General features: G+C 41.9%; 1 protein-coding gene across 1 annotated transcript in view; it reads right to left on the minus strand.

The window, feature by feature from the left end:
• The window catches only part of LOC140246210 (glutamine--tRNA ligase-like), a 43,328-nt gene extending 19,577 nt beyond the window's left edge, over nucleotides 1–23,751 (minus strand). Inside the window, exons 1-12 of the mRNA XM_072325660.1 lie at nucleotides 23,605–23,751; nucleotides 17,352–17,502; nucleotides 16,295–16,404; nucleotides 13,595–13,670; nucleotides 12,948–13,066; nucleotides 11,535–11,703; nucleotides 9,690–9,775; nucleotides 8,696–8,782; nucleotides 7,962–8,140; nucleotides 2,053–2,161; nucleotides 995–1,125; nucleotides 277–369 (exon numbers count right to left, since the gene is read on the minus strand). Of these exons, the coding sequence (XP_072181761.1) occupies nucleotides 277–369; nucleotides 995–1,125; nucleotides 2,053–2,161; nucleotides 7,962–8,140; nucleotides 8,696–8,782; nucleotides 9,690–9,775; nucleotides 11,535–11,703; nucleotides 12,948–13,066; nucleotides 13,595–13,670; nucleotides 16,295–16,404; nucleotides 17,352–17,502; nucleotides 23,605–23,718 (1,424 nt within the window). The 5' untranslated portion in view covers nucleotides 23,719–23,751. The remainder of the gene's footprint in view (nucleotides 1–276; nucleotides 370–994; nucleotides 1,126–2,052; nucleotides 2,162–7,961; nucleotides 8,141–8,695; nucleotides 8,783–9,689; nucleotides 9,776–11,534; nucleotides 11,704–12,947; nucleotides 13,067–13,594; nucleotides 13,671–16,294; nucleotides 16,405–17,351; nucleotides 17,503–23,604) is intronic.
• Nucleotides 23,752–24,253: the final 502 nt, after the last annotated feature.

Raw genomic sequence — 24,253 nt, forward strand, 5'->3', positions numbered from 1 at the left:
TACTATAAAGCGAGCTGGCAACTTTCACCTGAAAATCAATAGGTCCTGTTATACAGTGGTCCGTCATCTCAAAGCTTGAAATCTACTGACCTCACTGTAACAAGATACTCTATATGTAAAACAAAGCATTTCTTTTCCATGTTATATAAAAAAGTGCAAACAAACAACCACAATTATCATGGAAATGTATCTGAAACAAGCTCTATGGATAGAAAGAATGTCATTAAAACAACAAAGCCAAATCTTTAGGTATGGCCGGCCACAGGGTGTACATACCTTGACTGAAACTCCTTGGTACAGAGCGAGTGTGTGATGTGCTCAATAGAATCACAAAGACAGTGTGTGTAGTCGTATGTAGGGTAGATACACCTAGAGAAGTATGCACAGAAAGAGCACAAAATAAATTGGCAGTAAAGAGGGTAATGCTCCAATGACATAAGAATAATTCTAATAAGAACAAAGTTGCATATACGGAAAATGTATTTTATTTGCAATGTTCTCTCACTTAAACTACAAATCATTCCCATCAATTCTCAAATATGACTTTCACTAACTATGCACAATATGAGCGTGTGAGATCTATTTGTTTTTAATTGAATTGAATTACTGAAACTGCACTGGTCTTACACTCAAGACACAGTGAACAGTTCCAGCACATTTACTTTCATATTTCACTTCACATCTGTACATTAACAAAAAAGAAACAAAACTACAAACAAGCAGTTAGCAAAATACAAAATATGATATAAAGTTGGTCATAACAAGAAAGTGTGTCAGCATATGTACATAAAAGACAATTCCCTATAACATGTGAAATATGAAGGAACTGCAAAAGCAAAGCTTGTGAAAGCCTCTTCCAATTGTGCTAGTGATTTTAAGAAATATGGTATTAGAATATTTCTTGTCAGCATGCATGTTAACAATTTCTGTTGTAGATCATTGTGAAATACTGTTGTGGACCTTGATGCATAGGCTTAAGTGGCATGGTACATACCATTGGTCCTTGCTGCGGTGGTGGGGGGTATACTTGATGCGGTAGGCTACCGGGTCTTTCTTGCCTTCCTCCAAAGTGGTCTTCATCCTCAATATGGCCTCCCCTTCCTCAAACTTCCCTTTCCTCATATCCTGAGATGGGAGAAACAATAAAACAAAACAAAACAAAATAAAAACAGTATAAGCACGTGTTTCATGTGAATCATACATCATGTAGAATTTTACTAAAAACAAATAGCTATAAAGACAAAATCATTTGCTGTCACTACTGTTTTCAGCTTTAGATATAATTATGATATTGTGCTTTGGTGAAATCTCCTTGGACCACACATTTTGGTATGATGAGAATGATGTAGGCTTATTAGAAGACCTCAAGCTCTCTGGATGGTGTCTCACTGACAGCCTTCCTGCAGAATATCTTTGACATTCCACAGACAGGAGTCAATAAAGAGAATAAAGAGAATGTTTAATGCACAGTGAATCTATGAGGTCTTTATTAGTATTTTCCCCGAAATAATTTAAACTAGAGGTAATTTTTAAATCGTTCCTAAGCATTCCTGAAATAGTTTCCTAAATAGAATTAGTCTCACCCCCCCCCCCAAAAAAAAAAAAAAAAAAAAAAAAAATCTGACATAGCAGTAGTGTGGCTTCTTGGCGTTTGCCTCAATTTTCCCAAATGTACTTAATGAGCATGTTTTACTGCAAAGCATGTCGGGCTGATATTCTTTTTGCAGGATATTTTGCCACATGCGCTGCACATACATCATGCTGCTTGTACATACGCTAGCAGACACAATATTCAAAATTTTGCTCTTTGGGTTACGCAGGTGGACACCATTTCCTTCTTAGCCTACCCTACCCAACTCAGATGTACTAACAAAGAGTCCCTCCAATTTGCCTCCAAATTACTTCAGAATGACAGGAAATATTCTAGTCTATAGTAGGCTTTTAATGTCAAACTCTATTATCATGAACTCTCAATCATGACTCATTGTTCAACCTGATAAGATACTCAGGCTCAAGGCACAAATAAAATTCCAAGTCAGTGCAGTGGTCTACCTCAAAGAGGCGAAGGCTCTCCTCAATGGGGCGGTCCCTCCAGGGTGAGTCTGGAACATTGAAACCCTTCAGGTCCTCTGACTTCATATGGCAAACATAAGCATGGCCCCTGTTTGAAAGATAATACATACTTCCACTATTACAAACACGTTAGTATTACTGAGTTTGTCTTTAAAGGGGAAGTCCGGACGATCATCAGCCGTTTCCAGTGTAAAGAACAATATTTCATGAACCTATTACCCTTTTCCCGACGAGAAAAGACCATCAGATACATTTACTATGATTTTTTTGAAAAATAAGGTAATTCCTCATGTTTGAATCCGTCGCGAGCAGCCCTTCTTCAATGCATAACTATGACTCTCTTAAGTTTATGATTTGCGAGTGCGTCCCTTGCTCGCTTCCAATTCTCTTTGTTGACGCACTCTATTTTCGTTACCTGAGTTTTTGAGTCATAGTTACTAAGGGAGAGCCTCCTCGTGGCCCCGCCGGGCAACGTCTAACTTGCGTAGACGGCAGATCTCCCTTAACCAATTTGTTTGGTGTTTGTGTGCCCTTTCAAATTCTTTCTGTTTTGTTATTGTAGTCCAAATTTAGGACTACAATTAGGGGCACACACTTTTCTTTTCTTTTCTTATCTTTTCTTTTATTTCCGTTGTTTCGTTACCTAACCGTTTCGTTTATAACCACAGTATGAGCGGCACCGGTTTCGAGAATGGTGCTGACGTCGACCAGGACAACTCTATTTGTCCAATATGTTGTCGGAAGTTCAAGTCATACGCAGGTCGACGTCAGCACGAGCGGAAGTCCCACCCAGACGAATACCATTCGGGCGTGGCCGACGCCATCAGGGCACGCCCAAAGATGAGGTGGGATGAGGAGGAGCTGAGACTGGCCGCGAGTGCGGAGATTTCCGCACCCGCTTCTGTATACAACATCAATCAGGTTATTGCCAAAATACTGCCGCACAGAACCATCGAAGCCATTAAAGGCATGCGGCGTAAAAACGCCAGGTACTCGGCCCTCCTCAGGGAAATGAGATGCCAAGAGGGTTCGGATGTGGGAGCAAACCCAGCCGAACCTGGGCTCGAGCAAGCCACGGAAGGAACTTCTGGCCCTTCTTCTTCCATGGAGACATCGGTCGAGGCCGCCGCTGCGGTCTCGGCCGATACGGATGATAGCTCGAGCCCAACGCGTGCTTCGAGTGAGGGAGTCGCTCCACCGGTGACCCCTAAAGAGGCCTTTGTGAGGATCTCTGGGGAGTTGGGCCTTCGGGTCCCCTCCCCAGAGGGAGCTCAGGACCTCTTGATGGGCAAGCTGGAGGAGTGGCTCCCGAGCGCCACCTCACGACGCCGCCCTGCAGCCCCTTGGGCCGACCAGCAGGGCGGGACTAAGAAAAGAAAATCCCAATGGAAGTACCGACAGACTCAGCAGAGTTGGAAGAAGGATAGGGGCCGCACATGCAGAGATATTCTGGACGGAAAAGTTCCAGGTGCGGCCACGTCCTTCCCGGAGGGGACGGAACAATATTGGGTGGATCTTTTGGGAAGACCCGCCCCTCCGAACCAAGGCAAGATCCCTACCCCAGTTGCTGATGCCTCAGCAACATGGTGTGAAGTGACTGCAGATGAGATAAACAAATCAATTAAGGCCTCCAAAAAGGGAACCGCCACTGGACGGGATGGAAGAGTACTAAAAGACCTTGCCCAGGTCAATACACTTAAACTCCAGTGGCTTTTTAATGGATTTTTGGTCTTTGGTCTCCCCTCCGCGCTTAGAGAGGGAAGAACCGTTCTCATCCCCAAGTCCTCACATCCGGAGGGCCCCAGTGAGTATAGGCCGCTCACGATCACCTCGGTGGTCACGAGGACCCTCCATAGGATCTTGGCTTGGAGAGTACGCTCTGCTGCACCTGTCGGGGACTACCAGAAGGGATTCACTGACGAGGACGGAACGGCGGCCAATCTGGCCTTGTTCCATGGAGTCATCAAAGAAACTAAGAAATTGCTGTGCTGCGCACACTGCGCGTTTATTGATTTTCGGAAAGCGTTTGACTCCGTTGGACACGAGGCTATGTTGGCGGCCGCCACTCGCATGGGGTTGCCGAAACCGTTGGTGGAGTACATCCAAGGCGTATACGGCGACGCCACCACCACGGTGTTTGACACGGTGGTACACTGTAAAAGGGGAGTCCTGCAGGGAGACCCTTTGTCTCCCTACCTTTTCAACATCACTCTCGACTGGGCCCTAGCCGAATTGGATGAAAACATCGGCGTCCAATTGGGGCCTAGTCGAATCTCCAAGCTAGCCTTTGCAGACGACATTGTCATCTTCGCTAGCACAGCCACAGGGTTGGCTACCCAGCTTCGACGCCTGGAAGCTGGGGCTGCAAAGGTTGGCTTGGAGATAGGACTCTCTAGGTGTGCCACCATGTCGATTGTAAGTGACCCCAAGCGGAAGAAGTGGGTGACCGACAAGAACTTGACTTTCGACACGAGTGGCGGGAAGATCAAGGCGATGGGGCCCGGGGACTTCTATAAGTACCTGGGCGTGTCGGTTGGAGCCGGAGGGACGGAGGGGCCGTCGAAGGCCTTAGCTCGCTGGTTGAGTGACCTGTCGCTGCTTAAGCGAGCCCCTCTGAAGCCGCAGCAGAAGATCTGGGCGCTCGTCAATGTTCTGGCGGCGCGGCACCGCTACAGCCTTGTGCTGAGCGGTGCGAAAAATGGAACCCTTCGTAGGGTTGACAAGGAGACAAGAAAATTTGTGCGCGGGGCTTTACATCTGCCCAAAGATTCGACCAACGCAAGTCTCCACGCCCAGATCCGGGACGGCGGGCTCGGTATTCCATCTTTCGAGTCCGCTGTTCCACTTTGCGACAAGGAATCGTGCAGCGTCTTGCCCAGTCCCCAGACGATCGGGTGTCGCGGGTCGCCTTAGAGGCCCCTCGCTCTCTTCCATTCTGGGTCTCCTCGGAGACCGGGGTGGAGGAGGGTCGGAGGGCCTCGGCCCGCAGCTGGGCTAGGATGCTGCACGAGTCCGTTGATGGGGCTGGGTTGGCGGAACCCCATTCCGCTAGGTCCTCCCACGACTGGGTCAACGACGGAACCCTCCTGCTTTCGGGCTCCAACTATGTCACAGCGATTAAGCATCGTCTTGGTGTTTCCACCACTCGGGTGAGGGCCGCTCGCGGTCGTCCGGGGGCTCCTGTGGTGTGCGATCTGGGGTGTGGTCGGGTCGAGAGCCTCGGCCACATCCTCCAGTCTTGCCCGGTGGTCGCGCCCTGGCGAACCAAACGCCACGATCGGGTCTTAGATCTCTTCGTGACCCAGCTGAGGGAGCATGGTTGGAACGTTCAACGCGAACCGACCGTGCCCACCCCAGCTGGGATACGTAAACCCGACATTATCATGGGGCGCGGCGATCGGGGAATGGTGGTGGACGTTCAGGTGGTGGGAGACGCCAACGTGTCGTCGCTTGCTGCGGCACACGCACGGAAGGTCTCCTACTACCGGGAGAACTCAGGCATTAGTGATTACGTTTTGAAACACTTTGAACATCAGCCAGAGTTCTCCACGCTCACCATCAACTGGCGGGGGCTTCTTGCTGAAGCCTCCATGCGCACGTTGCGGAGCGCCGGGCTATCGCGGGCAGATACGAAGCTGTTAGTCGTTAGATCCCTCGAGGGTTCGGCGAGAATCTATCGCATGTTTAAAGCACAGTCAGGGCGCGACTGACTGAGATAGGTTCTTGCCGACCCCCCTTCCCCTCCGCTCCGCGGCCACTCAACTGTTGGGTTCAATCCCGGGAGCACTTTCACACCCACTTCTTTTTGGCTCAACTTAATTAACCCATACTCTTTTTGACACCCCCCTCCACATATGGAAGGGTCTCCAATAACTCCTGCCATATCCACAACCGCAATCAGGCCACGAGAGCCACGAGCAGTACCAGAGTAATACCAGACTGCGTGGAGTGGAATGAGCCGGGATCTCTGCCTGGTTGCCATCTAACCCAGGCTGCATGATCAGTCATGCTGCGGCGATGCTAGAGAGACATGACGCCAAACAGCGAAAGGAGTCGATGGCCATGAACGGCTGGCTGTCACTCTGAGTCCCGCCACCAGAATTATGGGGCACTAAGACAGAGTTGACCACAGAGTTGACCACGGTCCTGCCACCGAAATTATGGGGCACTAAGACGGAGTTGACCACAGAGTTGACCACGGCTTTAGCGTACCATCTGGTGCTGTTCATGCCGACGGCCCCTTACGAGCTATGTGGCGTCGCAGCCCCGACCGAAACAACAAGGCTGGCGCTCAACGGCAGATCTAAATAACGCCGAGATCCAATGACGCCGATACAAGAGATGTTGGAGTACAACCTGAGGCTCCTACCTGGGGGGTGCCTTCCATTTTCTTCTCTCTTTATCTTTCCCTGTTTTTCCCCCCTATCCATGACCTCTTACTTATGTTGTGTGGCTTTCGGGATAGTAGTGTATATATGTATATTTCCATTTTCTGGGCCAGCCTTGCCCGAGGCCTCCCCAAGTATTATGTTACAGCCGAGTGAGCTATTGTAATTTTGTTGTCAAGGATCACCAAATGATGTGATCAAATATGTTTGTAATGTTCGTATTGTTAGGGGAGAGCCCAAAAGGGCGAATACAAAAAAAAAAGAAAAAAAAAGTTATGCATTGCGTGTGACGTCACAGACTCACTTTCCTCAGCGGAGCACCGCGAGTGCAGCCCAGCTACGAATCGATCTCACATTGCACTGCTGACTGCGGCGCGGTATCCGCATGCCTGCTGAGGTCTGCCTTGTTGGCGCTACCGCAGGAGTCCGTACACTGTTTTAGGAGTGGTGTTGCCAAATGCTGTATTCCTTTATTCAAATGATCTTCGGTATATATCTATATAAAATCCGTCAAAGATTCATGTAAAATAATTGCAGTGTTATAAAATTTTCATTTTATTGAAATATCATAGTATTGTAATACTGCCGTACTTATTAGTGTCCACCCAATCATTTACAATTCATTGGCTATTGTCATCAGAGTGATCAGGCATACAGGTACGTCTGCTGCTGCCAAATGCTATCACAATCCGCGATCGTTTTTTTTTCAACTTCTGAGTGTAAACAATCTGAAATCAGTCTGTCAATTTCAGAATTATTGCCTCTCTTGTTGTCCGAGACTGTTGAGTATGTCTGACGGTGGTAAATTACGACAGTATAACTTGAACCGCGGAAGAAACGCCAGCGCCAGCTTCATCATAGTACCGCCGCCGGTAACTGCGACCAGCAGCCCCATACACATAGCGTAATGGGACTGCGTACTGTAGCATTCAGGATCATGATCGGGTAGCATCGCGGATAAATATCAACTTAAAATCGAAATATTTCTTCAATTTGAAGACTTAACAGTAAAGTTAAAGTATTGACAACAGGCTTTGGGCAACGTTTGGTTCTGCCAATAGTCCTTTTCTGTTCAAATTGATGACTTAATGTGACTCGGTCGAGAGGAACCTTGGAGAGCTACACTGAATTATTGACGGCCAGCACAGGCGCACACGCAAAGAGACATCTCTGTGCGCACACATCTCCGGTTATGCGCTGGCCGTCAATTCAATTCTAATTTGTGCATGTCGTTTAAACCAGTATCAATTTGGGGTGAAAACATGTGACATTTAAGTCACATACCATTTGTATTTCATGACCAATATTCATGTAACCTCCACCATTCTGTTTGTTTGATTTATTCCTTTCATTAAAGTATACTTGAACATTGTACAGTAACAGAATTTTGATTCAAGTTTTTGGCTCAGGTTAGCTGAAAACAGGAAGAGGAACAATGGTAATACAAGAAGCTGTGCTTTGACTAAATCCATGTGCATAAACCTCACAAAAAGTGCTTACCTCTTGATAAGTTTTACAGCCAAGTCATAGAGCTCTTGGAAGTTGTCGGAGGCATGAGTGACCTTATATGGAGTATATCCAAGCCATGTGACCATATCGTAGATACCCCTGAAGAACTTCTCTTCCTCCTTTTCTGGATTTGTGTCATCGTACCTCAAGAAGGTAATCCCATCCATTGCCTTGAGTATCATTGCACATGGTGAATTAAAAATACAGGGGGAAAATTTCATATCAAATTCCTGTGGCAATCAAGTGACTGGGACATGTCACAAACATTTACAGTTATCTCGAAGCAATTCAAGGGTATCTCATTTTTTTTTCGGTGCTGAATGAAATATTGTATTTTAAGATATATTTTTTTTTCTTATTCCTGCAAATGAGATAACTTTCAGTTTTGACAACATGAATGACTATAAGCAAGGCTTGTATGAAGGATACTACCTCTGCTATCTTCTAATCAAAATGTTAACTTCGTTTGCCTTTTTTATCTTGGCAATGAACTCCACATTCCTGCTACAAATATATGTGTTAAGCAAGTAACAAATAAGGACTGAACCACCTTTACACACTTTCCTGGTTTGACTTGCTTTAGCAGCAGTCCAGCAGCAATTCACACTTCACAGAAATTCTCCTGTTCTTTATTCTTTGGGGTTCATTTGGCATTAGGAATGAGCCACTTGAACAGACACATTTCACTGACAAAGAACTTTCTGACTCTACTCATTTAGACTCACCCTTGCATAGCCAAAGTTGAAGTTGATGGCTTTGGCATGACCAATGTGCAAGATGCCATTAGGTTCAGGCGGAAATCGTGTTCGCACCTACATGAACATCAGCAAAGGAAAGATCATGACAACAACAAATTGGAATTCAAATCAATGCTTCATTCACAAATATCTAATGGTAGAACACTAAAACTAGATTTATACAAACGCACACACACACACACACACACACACACCAAAAAACAACAGTGCACTGTGCCACTAACATTATGCATGAAGCCAAAGAAACATGTTTTGTTATGCAGCAGATATCTATGAGATAGGATTTTCTCTACAGCCACTACAATGTACATCGAGATATGGGCCTGTCTACACATCCCTCCAACATAACACTGAAGCACACTTGTAATTAGGCCAACCATGACTGCCTCCTTTTAAAAGGTCACAAGCACTTAACAATATGGAATTTTGTTTGTTTCTTTACACAGATACTGCTATTATTTTGATATCAGTGCATCAGTATCTTTGTAGCTCATAATGACACAGCAAAGAAGTAATTCATGTAACTCTTTAGCCTGAAGGTGACTATCTTTTAGCCCTTTACCTTTGTAAATGATATTGGAATCCATACCAGGACATACTGATGTCATGTGCTATAAACAAAGTTACACAGGTACACCTTGCAAGCTTGCCAGTATTGTAAATGGATAGGTTCATTTGAAACAGAGCTCTGTGCTGGGTTGGGCACCAGGGAGACAGTGTGCTGGTTTGAGCAGTGTGCAAAGAGCACATGGAAGGTAGTTTACCCCCTTCTTGACACATTTCAACAAGCAGTGTCTCTTGTGAAAGTGTTATTATGACATCATCACATTAAATCTTAATCACGCAGCTGTCTAGTATATGGACTCAGAGTGAGAATTACCAGTGTTACATAACTAGTTGCTCTGTGGATTTCATGTACAGCAATTCATTAACAAATTGCAAAGCATTCATTCCAAATTACCTGGCCTCCTGTTAATTTCAAATGTTCCTGCAAGAGTTGCATGGTGTTCGGGGTGGTGACGTATCCATCAGTCTTGTAGTTCTCTCCTGCAAATAATCATGAAAACATTGGAAAGCATGAATAATGTTGATATACTTTCAATAAAGAGTTCTTTTCAATGAAGAGTTTTACTGGAAAGTGGAAAGATATATCTCTATCTGAAAAGTTCTCATATCATATCCCAAAACAAAATTTGACCTGACACTTTGGGATCAACATCTACCAGCTACTTGAAATTTGGTGGCTTACGCCAATCTGTTCATTTGCAAAATTTAACCACAAAAAGCTGTCATCATCTCCGCAAAACTACATTCACCTTGCGGCCTTCATATGACGAACAAAGATACCAAGTTCATCACAATAGTGCAGGCCCCTTTCACAGCCTTCCTAATCCCTAATTTCCACATCTTTCAACAATCTATAACTAAACAAGGAAAAGTAGAAATTACGCGGTGCGTAATATATGTCCCCACCGGAAGTAGCATTCAGTAGCAAAATGTACAATATAGGTAAAAAGATGAAGGTCAAAGGTCAAAGAGGTCAAAGGTCAAAATTCTATGTAGAAGTTTTGAAGCCCTCACCTAGTGCCATCACATAAAGCAAACGGAATCGAAATCGGGTTAGAAATGGCGAAGGAGTAGCATTTTGTAGCCAATGTACAATATAGGTAAAAAAATCAAGGTCAAAGGTCAAAGAAGTCAAAGGTCAAAATTCTGTGTAGAAGTTTTGAAGCCCTCACCTAGTGCCATCACATAAAGCAAACGGAATCGAAATCGGGTTAGAAATGGCGAGGGAGTAGCATTTGGTAGGAAAATGTACAATACAGGTCAAAAATCAAGGTCAAAGGTCAAAGAAGTCAAAGGTCAAAATTCTGTGTAGAAGTTTTGAAGCCCTCACCTAGTGCCATCACATAAAGCAAACGGAATCAAAATCGGGTTACAAATGGCGAAGGAGTAGCATTTTGTAGGCAATGTACAATATAGGTCAAAAATCAAGGTCAAAGGTCAAAGAAGTCAAAGGTCAAAATTCTGTGTAGAAGTTTTGAAGCCCTCACCTAGTGCCATCATATAAGGCAAACGGAATCAAAATCGGGTTAGAAATGGCGAAGGAGTAGCATTTTGAAGCAAAATGTACAATATAGGTCAAAGGTCAAGGTCAAAGGTCACAACTGAAATTCTGTATAGAAGTTTCAAAGCTCCCATGTAGTGCTATCATATAAAGCAAACAGAATCAAAATCGGGTTAGAAATGGCGAAGGAGTAGCATTTTGAACATTTTGATCACACACGGACGCACACACGGACACACGGACGGACAGACACACGGACACACACACGTACGGAGCCCGTTTCATAGTCCCCTGCTCGAACTCGTTCGGCGGGGACAAATATCACCACACATTATGTTGAATATGACATTCTTTAAAAGTTTCACATTGATTTGGCATTTGTTTTGGAAACTGAAAAAACAAGAACTCTCAGACATAACCTCCTGATCTCTGACCTTTCCAATTTCTGTCCGAATATAATGAATGAATGAGGTGAATTGTGATGAGATATTCCTTGCTTAGTTTCCTACTCAGATTAAGATCAGATGATCCTGACAGTTAATTACTGTTTGTTGGTTGTAAGTACCCACCAAAAATTTTAGGACTAAGTGTTGATCCACGACCCTTTCCATCTCATGACTACTATTACACCAACATTTAAAATCTTCTTTTCATTACATGCCTGTATTGATTCATGCTTCATTCGGATACAACATTCCACTGACTTCATCACTGTTCATCATGACATGTGTAACAAACCTGGCTTGTGGAACTTGACTGCTTCCCCCATAAGTTGGTTGATGGACAATGGTGCCTTAGGTTCTGCTGGTGACTCCAGGTCCTTCTCCGGCTCAGCCCTCTTCAGTTCCTCCTTGGACTGCTTGGACTTGTTCTTGGCTTCACCACATGACTTTTCCTTCTTGCCATCCTGAAAAGCATGAAGACACCATAAGATGAACATCCAGCCATTCAGGTTTAAACTTTGTCCAATGACTTTTTACAGCATGGAACCTCATCAGCCATCATACATCAATACACACATGTACTGCTAATGTTTCACTGGGGTAACCCAAAATTTTGGCATTTAAAAGACTTTTCATCACATTTGACATTATATTCTTCAGTCCAAACCTAATCAGCTCAGCTATGCTCCTCATAAAAATGCTACCCATAAGTCAGGACTCTCTCCAAAAGGCTCTCCAGATATCAAGTTTGAGAGGGGGTGTCTCAGCCAGGCAAGACAGTCTTAATGAATTTTATGCCCCTTATCCTTCATAGCAGATGCATGAAATAGTAGAATACATTAACCTATCTAGTTCAAAGTGTAAAAAAACAAGGAAAAGTAGAAATTACGCGGTGCGTAATATATGTCCCCACCGGAAGTAGCATTTTGTAGCAAAATGTGCAATATAGGTCAAAAATCAAGGTCAAAGGTCAAAATTCTGTGTAAAAGTTTTGAAGCCCTCACCTAGTGCCATCACATAAAGCAAACGGAATCGAATCGGGTTAGAAATGGCGAAGGAGTAGCATTTTGTAGCAAAATGTACAATATAGGTCAAAAATCAAGGTCAAAGGTCAAAGAAGTCAAAGGTCAAAATTCTGTGTAGAAGTTTTGAAGCCCTCACCTAGTGCCATCACATAAAGCAAACGGAATCGAAATCGGGTTAGAAATGGCGAAGGAGTAGCATTTTGTAGCAAAATGTACAATATAGGTCAAAAGTGAAGGTCAAAGGTCACAACTGAAATTCTGTGTAGAAGTTTCAAAGCTCCCATGTAGTGCTATCATATAAAGCAAACAGAATCAAAATTGGCTCATAAATGACAGAGAAGTAGCAAATTTAACATTTTGATCACACACGGACGGACGGACAGACGGACGGACGCACGGACGGACGCACGGACACACACACGTACGGAGCCCGTTTCATAGTCCCCTGCTCGAACTCGTTCGGCGGGGACAAAAAAAAAAAGAAAGAAAGCAGGAAAAAAAAATAATGCAAGAATGCAAGAGGGCAGTGTCCATGTGCGTATTCTATCACACTGGCAATAATACCTGCCAAGTTTGCATGGAGGTCAACAAGTCAGCAATGAACACAAAGTCAATATTTACGATTCATTGTTTTAAAACTGAACACAAACAAGACCAAAGGATATTCTGCATCCATTCTGTACCTTGCCAGGTTTGGTCATGTCTGCTTCTGTCTTGGGGCCAAGTAAGATGAGAACCTGCATGTCCACCTCATTCTTGATGGCTTTCCCATCGGCCCACTTGAGTTTCTGACGTACTTCACCTGCAAAACAGTGGCCAAATTATCACGAAAATGAACTAGATGACAACATTTGACAAAATGTTTTCAGTTCTTTGTTGAAAACAAACACATAAACTAACAAACAGCAGCACATTCTGTAGCAAGATCAGAATCAGCTTAACTAAGTGTAATACAATTCGTAGAACATGCTGCAATCTTGCTACGATAGCAATGAATAAAATGTTAGCATTTTGATTCTTGCATATGATGTCATGTAAATTGAATTAGGTAATCATTAAACAAAATTACATCCTCATGCCACTCTTTCAACAAGGACTTTGTGAATGACAAAGGAACTAATGAACACCCCCCCCCCCCCATGATACTAACATTCATTCAGCACGTTTCATACATATAAGCGAGTTTGTACACCGAAATATTAAAGTTGAATGTTAAAGTGCACCTTATCTTTGAAAATGTGGGGTTTCAACATTAAGAATGTTCCCCTCATCCTCAGTTGTGCTTACCAGAAGTGACACAGAACTGATTTCACTGATGTAACATACTTACTGATGAGAAGTCCCATGTTATATTGGTACCTCTTTTCCAGCAGGCCATCCTTGTGCTTACTAATTGCCCTCTCCACCTAGGGAAGCATAACAGAAACATTCTAAATTCAAGACGTGCTCTTTCTTATGGATTAAATCTTTACCATGGTGAATAAATAGGACAAATCTATGTCATGAAGACTGCATAATAGCATGAATCATATTTTTGAGTTAAAAAACAGAGGACATCTCAGGCAATTGGGAGTCACAGAGTGGAATCATAGAAAATAACATCAGTAACAATACTGAAACATATGGAGCTGTACAGTTGCAACATTCAAGATATCAGGAGTACATCATGCAGAAGGATGATGAAATATAGCAGAAGGATGATGAAATATAGCAGACGGATGATGAAATATAGTTCAATATGCAGAAAGCTCCGTTGTACTTTACACTGTATACACTAGAATTATCACTGAAGGTGATTAATACCCCCGCCCCTAGTGTTGCTTTATAGTATGTGATGTCATGAGGGCAATGACGTTAATACCAAATTTGTGCACTTGTCGAATTAGAAACAGAATAATTTTAGTTTACTGTACAATTACAGAGTTGACACCAAGTATAAAACTTACAGCAAATGGAAACATGCTTTCCCCCAGCATCACTACACTTAAAGACCATCATACACACCAAATTTGACCTTCATAGCTTGAATGGTTTATTTTGATACAAAAATGAGTGGTTACCATGGCAACACATTTTCCTTAAACTAACACATTGGTGTCTTGCAAAACTACACTTCTAGATCATGATACATACTAAATTTGACTTTAATTGCTTGAATGATGGAAAAGTTATTTGATCTGCAAGGTTTTGGTAAAATTGTGGTTACCATGGCAACGGCTTGTGTGACAAACACAAAAATTATGTGTTCCACATCTATACCTCAGGGTCATAATGCCTACCAAATTTGGTTTCAATTACTTGAAATCTGTGGAAGAAGTTCACTCCACAGGATTTAAAAAAACAACAACATGCGGTTACCATGGCAACGCATTGTCTGATACAAATACAAAGGACATTTTGCAAAACTACACTTAAGAGCATCATACACACCAAATTTCACCTTCATAGATTAAATGGTTCAATTTGATACAAAAATGAGTGGTTATCATGGCAACACATTTTTCTTATATTAACACATTGGTGTCTTGCGCAACTACACATTCCAATCATCATACATACTAAATTTGACCTTAATTGCTTGAATGACATGGAAGTTATTCAATCCACAAGGTTCTTATTCTTCTTCCGATTAAGTCTGCCTCCTTCAATAGACTGAAGATTCTTGCAGACTGTGCTATTTACATTATAATACAATTTATTTACAGATATTTACAAGCACATATAAAATTTGACGAAAATAACTAGCCACTGTGATCAACCGTTAGATGGTTTCGAAATGATCCCACAGATGGTGCTGAAACAATTTCTGGCGACAGGGAATTCCAGTTCCTTACAGTTCTTGGAAAGAACGAATGGCGATGCGATTCAGTTCTCGAGTATGGTACCTGATAGGAGTGTGGTTGCGAGGCTCTCGTCAACTAAGTAGCCTGTTTGATAATATAGTCCTGTGCTGAAAGAGGAGTAAGATTATTGTGTATTTTGTACACAATAATAGGTTTTGGTAAAATTATGGTTACCATGGCAACGCTTTGTCTGACAAACACAAAAATTATGTGTTCTATATCTATGCCTCAAGGCCATAATGCCTACCAAATTTGATTTCAATTGCTTCAATACTGTGGAAGTTGTAGATTTTGAAGAAAACATGCGGTTACCAGGGCAACGCTTTGTCAAGTACAAACACAAAGAGTGTCTTGCATAACTACACCTATAGATCATTATAGATACCAATTTTGAAATTGATTGCTTGAATACTGTGGAAGTTATTCAATCCACAAGGTTTTGGTAAAATTTTGGTTACCATGGCAACGCATTGTCCGACAAACACAAAAAACATGTCTTGCACATCTATACCTCAATATCATCATTTACCCTAAGTTTCATTTAAATTGCTTCAAAACTGTAGGAGGAGTTCGCGACGCAAGATTTTGCAACAGACCGACCGACCAACATCACGGTGATTCCTATATACCCCCTTCACACTATGTGTGGTGGGGGTATAACTACAACGAAGAGAAGGCTTAGCATGTTATAAAGATACACAAAATCATATGATGTACATACATATGCATGTAAGAGGTGTCTTTTCAATCACTAGATCCTTTGCACAAGTTTCATCTTTTAGTAAGGAAAAAAAAAATTCAACTGATTTCTAGGCGATTCACAAGAGTAAGTAGGCAAGACACACTTATTTTCTATTTTCATTTGTTTATTCATCTATTTTTTTTTTTTTTTTTGGCTGATAAGAGTCTTACAGTATCAATGTAAAGGCAGCATTCAATATCATGAGATAAGGCTATTATCAAATATCTAAAATGGCAACATATTTCGTAAATCCTACGACACAAAAATTGTTATTGGTAATTACAATCTGCAACAGTCAAATTCCCTGCTGTGTGCTCATGTTTGGATTATGGAGGAGAGCTCTCTAGAGTTAAACAAGGATCTCTTTTGACCACCAAAAATTATTCAACTTCTTAGATACTTCAGCTTGGTAAGCATATATAAGTTACACCCTACTCAACCTTACCTCATCTTCAATGTCTTCTGGGTCCACTGACACCCCAATACCACACGCCTTCTCAAATTCCGACATGCTGATGGGATCTACTGGATGTGACTTGATGTACTCAAGGGCAGCTGTGAAAATGAAGCCAGGACAAACACACTCAGAAATATAGGTAAATGGAATATGGCATAAACTGAGATGCAAGATCAGGTTGCCATTCTGCTGAGCTTGTATGTAAAGCATATCCTCTCCCCTTTTTGCTTTTGCTTTGCTCTGTTTGGTTTCATTTTGGGTTTTTTTCACAAGCATTTTTGTTATATAGGATATAATGCTCACTGCTACCAACTATTTGATAATCAACTTCTTGGTCTTCCTGATTTTTATGTGTGCGCCTTGAATGATCAACTGTTTGTAGTACTTTTAAACGCTTTCAATATACATAATTCAGTCAAAAGAGAGAGAAGCCCAAATAATTGTCGATTGAGTGAAGGCAAAGCTCTACATTAGTAGAACACATCAATGAAAGTCTGAAAAAAATCAGACAATCTGTCCCAAAGATATGATTTTTTTTTCAAGTTTTAGAGTTGCCATTGTTGGATGAGAAGACTACAATAATTTGTAAGATCATATACGATACAAGGGTATGAAGAAAATATTACGAAAAATTCAACATATTTTCATTCTTCTAGCACAATAAAAGAACACTTGCCTTACCTCTTTCAGAAAGCAGGAGGAATAACATTCTCATAATATATATGTCAATAATGAGTTAAAGGAATGCATACTTTAAAAAAAATGAAATTTTGTAGATTATCTTTGATTATATATGTAAAATTCAGTTTTTCAGCTGTGAAATAATCAACGATGGGGCCATTTTGTTCTTTACTCTATTGCTACATCTTGACAAAACATCTACTAGCATAATGGAAAAGTTCCTTTCATCCTAAACACATTCTCCTTTTTCTGGATAGTTGTTGATATCAAGGAAACAGAAAAGGATTGTCTATAAAACTTGATAATGAAAGTTGCCAGTAACAATGAAATTCATGGTGTCTGCACTCTGATGGTGGGTGCTGACCTGCAAGCTGAGGCTCAGTGGCTATCTTCTTGGAAGTGATATATCCGATGAGAAAGTCTGCTCTTTTCTTGTCCTTCAGTCTTGTGCTGAGATGGTACAGCAAGTTGCCAACAGCCTTGCCAAGCTCACCGCCTCCATTGTTTTGCTTTGCCTTCAATAAATATTTTGACATTATCAAGAACTGATATTAGACAGGATTGTAGCTTGCCAGATAAGGCGTGAGATGGCACAGCGACTCCTTTCAAAATAAATATTAACTAAAGCAGCGTGCCAAAATATCAATATTTCACAAGAAGTACACCTGTGAACTAACAAAGTTCTATAAATTCCTTCTGAACCATGGGACAAAATTGACTTTAGTCAAAGTGTTTCAAATCAAGTAGAAAACTTCAGTTTGGCTCCTGAGCTTGGATCTTGTGGCCCGATTCATTATAGTTTCATGCTCATCTCTGTACACTGACCATACTCCCACTAGTACTGTAAAAGTGAAAATTTTTGTGCTAGTAATTTTTTTTTTTTGCACTTGGCCAGGTAAGATGAATTTTGTGTACCTTAATTTAGCAGACCATCTCAAAAAGCTCACCACTTCAGCTTTGGCAGCACAAAAAGGTAATTGGTCTGCATTACAAACATTTAGCCCGTTCAATAACACTACAGGACTAGCAAACATAAAGAAAACTACAAATAACACAACAGTGATTCCCCTTCACTATGCCAACCTCAAGATCAAAGATACATAATATTACATATAACAAGCAAAAAATAGCTTGCTTCTATTTTTTGTGCTAGTTTCATGTTATGAGAAATGTGCAAAAAATTTCCACTTCTACAGTACAAGTTTATACAACAGGATATATGTTGTACTTGTTTTGGGGGCTGATAAGCAATTATTTTGGAAAGATGGAGGCAGTCAAATAATTAGAGTAAGGCTTTCTTGTGAATGTCATGTGTACCATTGCTGACTACGGCCAGTTGACACACACAAAGAACATACAACTTCAATGAAAACAATACAAATATTCCAACCATCATGGGCAAACAAACAGTTGAATGAACTTCGCTGCTTTTGTAGGACGTACAAGTGTACATGCGAAATATTCTCCAAACTGCCTGGATCTATCTTGGGTTTTACTAACATTTTACAAACATTATGCACATCCTAATACATTTTAGAAAACAAATCATGAGCAAGTCCTGACCCAAGATTCTGGAAACGTTCACAAGAAATCAAAAATTGCTTGAAACTCTCACTGAACTTGGGACCCAAATTAAAATTTTTGAAGGTCAAGGCCATTTTTAAAAGGGCACTTTTAGCTTGGGGCAAAGTGGTCTTGGATACCCCATAACTTCAAGGGGCAATAAGGCCATTCGAAAGGGCATTAAAGATAATAAAAAGTTTTGGTACCTCAAAAGCTTCCCTGAATTTCCTTGTCTTGGTTTGTGTTTCGGGTTAAAGTACGTTGTCTGTGAGAATTACTCGCCCCAAAGTGCTCTCATGACTTAGTAATCATGCAATAATGGTTTCGTACCAGAGCCGACGCTGGACAGCGTCGATAAATATTGTACGAAACCACTGACTGCGACCAGCAGCGTGCAGCCCATTGTACGCATAGGTTACTGTGACCAGCAGCCCCATACGCAGAGCGTAATGGGGCTTCGCATTGTAGCATTCAGGATCATGACAGAATTAGTATCGCGGGTAAATGTCAACTTAAAATCCAAAAATTTCTTCGATTTGAAGACTTACCAATTAAGTTGAAGTATTGAAAACAGGCTTCGAACAATGTTTGGTTCTGCCAATAGTCCCTTTCTGTTCGAATTGATGACTGAATGTGACTCGGTCGAGAGGACCTTGGGAGAGCTACATACACTGGATACCATGGCCAGCGCATGCGCACACAAACATCTTATCCGTTCATGGATTTGAAATTTGTGCGCATGGCATGGGATGTGTTCACAGGCACTGGCTGTAGTATTCAGTGTACTGTATGTAGCTCTCCTAAGGTCCTGTCGACCGAGTCACATTCAGTCATCAATTCGAACAGAAAGGGACTATAGGCAGAACCAAACGTTGCCCGAAGCCTGTTTTCAATACTTCAACTTAATTGGTAAGTCTTCAAATTGAAGAATTTATGGGATTTAAAAGTTGACATTTACCCTGCGATACTAAATCTGTCATGATCCTGAATGCTACAATGCGAAGCCCGATTACGCTATGCGTATGGGGCTGCTGGTCGCAGTTAATTGCATGATTACTAAGACATGAGAGCACTTTGGGGCGAGTAAGTCTCACAGTGTTAGTTATATGAAAGGTACTTTAACCTGAAACACAAACTAAGACAAGGAAATTCAAGGACACTTTTGAGGTACCAAAACTTTTTATTATCTTTAAGGCCACTTTTAAAGGGCAGCTAATTCTGGTCAAAAGAGCACCAAGGCCATTATTTTTCTCAAATGACAAGTAGCGCAATGTAAGGCACTTCGGTACCAAAATGGCAATATAACACACGCACACACACTATTTCCTTTTTGTTTTCCTTTTCTTTTGCATTGGTGGATAATTCAGAAAAGAAATATGGACAGGAGCAGTCACCAGTGGGGGATAATTCAGGAAAAAATAATACAGAATGGAGAACAAATAGTTAGAGCAAAATTGGTCATTCTGAGTTTGACATCGTTAACTTACTTTTTTATCCGGCAGTGGGAGATAATCCAGAAAAGAAATAAAGAAAAGAGGGGAAATAGCCTTACTTGGGGCCAATTAAATAATTTTAAGCACTAAAGAATCATAACATTTGATATCCTGTCAGTGGTCTTGCCTGGAGTCTTCAACTTGAGCTAGCTCAAAACATTCTTTCCCTGTTCATTCCCTAGACCCCAGACTGTTTATAACCTCCAGGAATGCGCCGGTGTGCATAGTTTCTGGTCTCCTACTTTAACCCCTCCCACTTCCCCAAGTCTGGCACCTTGCCATCATGGGATTTTTTTCTTTCTTCTTTTATTTTTTGTCAAGATGGGTTCACATGCAGTCAAACTACCTTCTTCTGACTGCACTTTTTGTTTAGTTTTGTTTCTTGTGTGTTTCTTATTTTTGTGTTTTTTTTCTTCATGATTCCTCACTGTGTTTTACACCTGGAGCACGCACCAGTCACCTGCAGGTAGCTTACAGCGAGCAAAAATGGCAGGCAGTTTTTTCTGCTACCGCTAATTTTCCTGCCCAAAATACTTGGCTTTGTCACTACGAAACCCCAAAACAATATAACAAACAGAGGGGCATGACGGCCGAAAGAAAACGGGCACACCTTCGACCACAGGAGCATGATGGCCAAGAGAAAAAGGGTAGGTATATTCATGGTCTTGAGAATATAATTTTTCTGAGGGGCATCACAGCTAACCAAGGAGGCATCGACGATGGCCGTCGATGGCCTTGATTAATTCGAGCCCTGCTGAACTAAAATATGATGTGCGCGAACAGTTGACTATGCTACCGAGCATCTGTGCCAGTTTGGCGATCTTTTGCAGACTGAAATGCCAATGATAGACTTTGCCATTTTTGGACATTCACATCCTTCACAAAGCATCTGCATGCTCCATGAAAATAGCCTTTAATAGTTTAGGGTTAAGGTAGGATAGCTCTGGATCTAAACTACATGCTATAGCTAAGCAGATAGGGTTTAATTCTGTTTGTTGTAGTAGAATTTTACCACCCTTCCAAAAGAAATCCAGGCCTATTTCAATTCAACCCCCATACTTTGGTGCTGAATACTGTGGTTCCAAAGCTAAGGTCAGATTTTGTTGCAACAACAACCTGATGTCGATATTAGGCCTAGATCTGATCTTGTTACATCGCCAATGTGGCCCTGATCAAACCATTCCCGCAGCATGGCCATGGAACTCTTTCCGTCAAGTGATTACAAATGCAGGTTTTGGCAATCATGCACTTTAGAGCTCTATACTATTGATACACGATTTTACCATTGTCGAGCAGTGCATGCGAATTCGAGTACCGGTACCTACATGTACCAAGCACCGCAGGTTTGATAGAATGTGTGTTCTGGTACTGTGTGTGGGATTTCATGTTTTGGCATGCAGTGTGTGTGTGTGTCAAAAGCGTGTGTATGTAATAAAAGCACTTACAGTACGCCGTGCCATTTGCTCTAAATACTCGTAGGATACCCTTCCGTGCGCCATGTGAGATGGAACAGGTGCTGTGCATGGCATTAAACGCAAGTCAACACAGATAAACCTTTGGCCTTTATATGATTTTAAATGAACGGATTCTGCAATTTAGTCTATATCTTGAGAGGGATCACTATATATTTGACCTATTGCAGAGGGTGTATGTCCACTGTCCTTGATGAAATTTTGTGAAATACAGTGTAATTAAAAAAAAAAAAATCTAGAACGACCTACTTCACACTTTGCGCCATCTGACAATCTTCTGCAATGTGACACTGTATCACAAAAGATTGCAGTGAGAAGCATGCTTAAAATCATACAAATACAATGGCATGTGAAGTTAGATAATCCTGCAACAGACAGCAATGGCACGTGATATCACTCAGTATTGAATGTTTTGTTGGAAACGCATCGCAAGCTATCTATCGCTACATGTGCTGATGTAACATTAGTCAAAATCGCAGTGTGAGGTGGGCTTTAGCGACCTTACTTGTCAAACGGCATTCTATAGAACAAGAGAAGCTCGGCAGCTGCTCAGTGCATGGTGGTTCATAAGATATCAACTTGTCCATGGCATACGGGGAATGAGGTAAGGCCTACCAACGGCCATAAGAGTGCATGACTGCTCCTGTCTATTAAACGTTAGCTGTACCATGTGTAGGGCCCTAGTTAGCCCGACCAGACGCTGTCAATACGCTACGCGAATACAGCGTCTGACCAGCGAGCGGGCACCTTCATAGTGGGGAACCACAACACAACTACAAAACTTATGAAAATTTATACGTTATTTGTAAACAATGTACACGTTACCAAACGTTACTCACCTTAAATGCATGCTTGTATTACAGAAGGTTCGTAAGTCCATTGAAAGCCCTCGTGATAAGTCCGTGGAACCAGAAAATTATACTTTCTGGCGGATTCCCTAACACCGTCAGGGTTCTTCGTTGCAGAATTCAAAATGGCGCCTTGATCTCTGCGGAAATCTTTTGCGTGCGTGCGATGCGCTGCTTGTGTGTTGGTGTAGCAGCACGGTCGACAGCGCAACCTTTTGAAAGGGCATTCAGATCATATGACCTCCCGGATATTGGAAATGGCCTGGCGTGAAAGACGATGTACCGTTCGTGAACCGTTCACACATGCTGCATATAACCATCATTTTAGGCAAGTTATTAAATCTAAATTTCAATATTCATAGCATAGATATGAAGTCTCATTATCATTTTGTTCGTCAGATGAGTTTGAAGTGACAAAAAAATTATCTAAAGTATCAAAATTCAATCTGATCGCATGCGATCGTTGGACCCTCTTCGTGTTTGGAGCTTCGCTGGTACAGCCCTGTCGCGCTACGTATGTACAGCGGCGACTGGGCTGTGTATAGTTAGGCCCTAGTAAACCAAGTTGTTAACTAGACAGAAATATCCGTCTGTCCGGAGGAGTCTTTTATCATTTTTTGACTTCACAGTTTTCCTCAACTCGGATTCTGTGAAGCCAGCACTCAGCAGACGCAGTCTCCGCGCAACATATCCCTGACGACAAGATACAGACCGATCTGTTGGTCAAGTTGTTAACGAGACAGAAAAATCTGTCTGTCCAGAGGAGTCTTTTATCATTTTTTTGACCTTTAACGTTACACTCTTTAGATTCTAACAAGTTACAGCTCTCGGGGGATTCCATCGAGCCAGACGGAGTCTCTGCATGGAACATATCCCCCACGACAAGATACAGACTGATATTTCGTTCCAAGTTATTTAAAACTAGACCTAGCACCATACAGTGTACCATCGATTAATGCATATTTGCATGTAACGTTAGAATCATGGTAACTGATTCAGGTAGATCCATGAAATAACACAACATAAAACATGATGCAATAACTGGACACGACAGCAGCCAGATCCGTAACAATACAATAGTACTGTGCGCAGTTTGTAACAAATCATAGTTCATTTATAAGGCAAAGCCGAATTTCCAGCGGTACGGGATACCATCAACGACACATGTACGTGCGTGCATAAATGCGGTCAAATTTTGGAATTCCCGCACTAAATTAACTCGATCAAATATATAAACGTACCTTTTCAATGACTGTTTTGAAGTTACTGGCTAAAACTTCATTCTTAGCCGTTTCTTTCGCTTTTTGTTCACTCAGTCCTGCACTGACAAATAAACTTATGAGTGATTCAGCCATTGTCGTAATACGTCGCCTGTGTGTTCTCTCTCAGCAGCATGAGCGGAATTGAATGTAATACGTACAGTTATTGCTCGCTACTAGCTTTACTGCACTGCAACTGGGTACCCATGGAGAGGATGGGGATCGCGCTCGCGGCTCGGACAGCTGGAAAGAAGGCCATACGTCAAGCGATGTCTCGCCAGTCCGCGCGTATCATATTATTTTCAACATTCATTCATTCATTCAATTCGGTTTGTACTATCACTCATCAAAAAGTCCAATAGTGTGAGTTTACATAAAACTAACACAGAAATAAAATCAAAGAGTGAAATTCACAACAGAATTGCAAAGTTGTAAAGCATATAAAACATATACATTGTACATACAAATCTAGACAATCAGAAATCACATCAAAAACACATTAAAAATTAGGCCCTAGAAAGGAGACTTTAGGATGAGAAAAAAAAGGAACTGTACATAAGATTGCTTTCAAGATTCTTGTGAGTAGGCCTACGGAAAAAAATGCTTATCCATGCAAAGAGATAGAAAGGGA

The sequence above is a fragment of the Diadema setosum genome, chromosome 2, assembly GCF_964275005.1.
Source record: "Diadema setosum chromosome 2, eeDiaSeto1, whole genome shotgun sequence".
Lineage (NCBI taxonomy): Eukaryota > Metazoa > Echinodermata > Echinoidea > Diadematoida > Diadematidae > Diadema > Diadema setosum.